Source organism: Merops nubicus, unplaced genomic scaffold, assembly GCF_000691845.1.
Source record: "Merops nubicus isolate BGI_N331 unplaced genomic scaffold, ASM69184v1 scaffold13745, whole genome shotgun sequence".
Taxonomy (NCBI): Eukaryota; Metazoa; Chordata; class Aves; order Coraciiformes; family Meropidae; genus Merops; species Merops nubicus.
In genome coordinates, this window is record NW_008607702.1 from 13,343 (window position 1) to 14,441 (window position 1,099).

The following is a 1,099-nucleotide window of genomic DNA, read 5'->3' on the forward strand; positions in this document are numbered from 1 at the left end:
TCCCTGCCCCTGGGGAGGGGGGCAGAGGTACTCACAGCAGAGCCTGGCTTCAGGGGGGTGGCGGCAGGGAGGGGCGTCAGCATGTGGCCACCCTGCAAAGAGAGGCACCAGTGAGTGAGCTTGGGCCATGCTGAGGGGAAGGGGGCACTGGGAGGGATATGGGGGGACAGGGAGCTTGGGTCTGGACATGAAGCTTTGGAGCTGCTTGAGGAGAGAAAGAGGGGGAGGAGAGGAGGGTCCAGAGCACACCTTGACAGGGACCCTTTGGAGAGAAAGGGCTCCCCTTGGAGCCTGCCTGAGGTCCAGTAAAGACAGAGGAGAAGGAGAACCAACACTTGTAGGCCACAACAGTCTCCTGGGCGAGCAAGTTGAGTACACACAGAACTCAATCCTATGGCAAACCTGCCCAGACAAACTGTGGGGACCAGGAGGGAAGGAGTCCCAGGGACACCCAGGCCAGCACTCACCGTCTCCGTCTGCCAGAAGGTGTCCACGATGGGACACCTCTCCTCTCCCACCACGTGGTAGTACCAGAGCCAGGCTTCAGGGTTGATGGGCTCACCAACGCTCCCCAGCACCTTCAGAGACTTCCTGCTGTGCCTGCAGAGAGGAGGGTGCTGGCAGGGGCTCTGCAGGCCGTGGGGAGCAGCAGCTGAGAGCCTGCTGCACAGCAGAACCTGCAGGAACCCCTGGGCTACCCAAAGTGTACTTGGGGCTTCCAGGAGCTTTCAGAGCCCTCTCAGCCCTCTTCCACAGGGGAAGAAAGGAGACCTCTTAGTGTGTCCAAGTTCCAACCTAGCTCTGCTCCTTCTCTTCCTCAGGCCAAGGAGCAGCACATGGAGGGGCTCTACCCAGCACACCTCTGTGAGCTTTGGGGCAGGAGCAGGGAGAACCTGCCACCTCTGAGCTTAGCTGCAGCTTACAGTAAAAGAGGAGGATCTGCTCAGAAGAGGGTAACAGAGTTAGTGCTGGGAGTGCAGGCCTGCAGACTGCTGTGGGGAAGGCAGAAGATGCTGGTTTGTTCAGAAAACACAGAGAGGACACAGCTGCTCAGAGTGGAAGCTGCCAGGGCCAGGGACAGCCACACTGCCAGGGCCAG

The 1,099-nt window shown here is 59.9% G+C and overlaps 1 protein-coding gene across 1 annotated transcript in view; it reads right to left on the reverse strand.

Annotated features, from left to right (window-relative positions):
• The window catches only part of ACSS2 (acyl-CoA synthetase short-chain family member 2), a gene marked incomplete at its 5' end in the record, with an annotated part of 4,167 nt that extends 3,562 nt beyond the window's left edge, over positions 1 to 605 (reverse strand). Inside the window, 2 exons of the mRNA XM_008940033.1 lie at positions 36 to 92; positions 468 to 605. Coding sequence (XP_008938281.1) covers positions 36 to 92; positions 468 to 605 — 195 coding nt within the window. The remainder of the gene's footprint in view (positions 1 to 35; positions 93 to 467) is intronic.
• Positions 606 to 1,099: the final 494 nt, after the last annotated feature.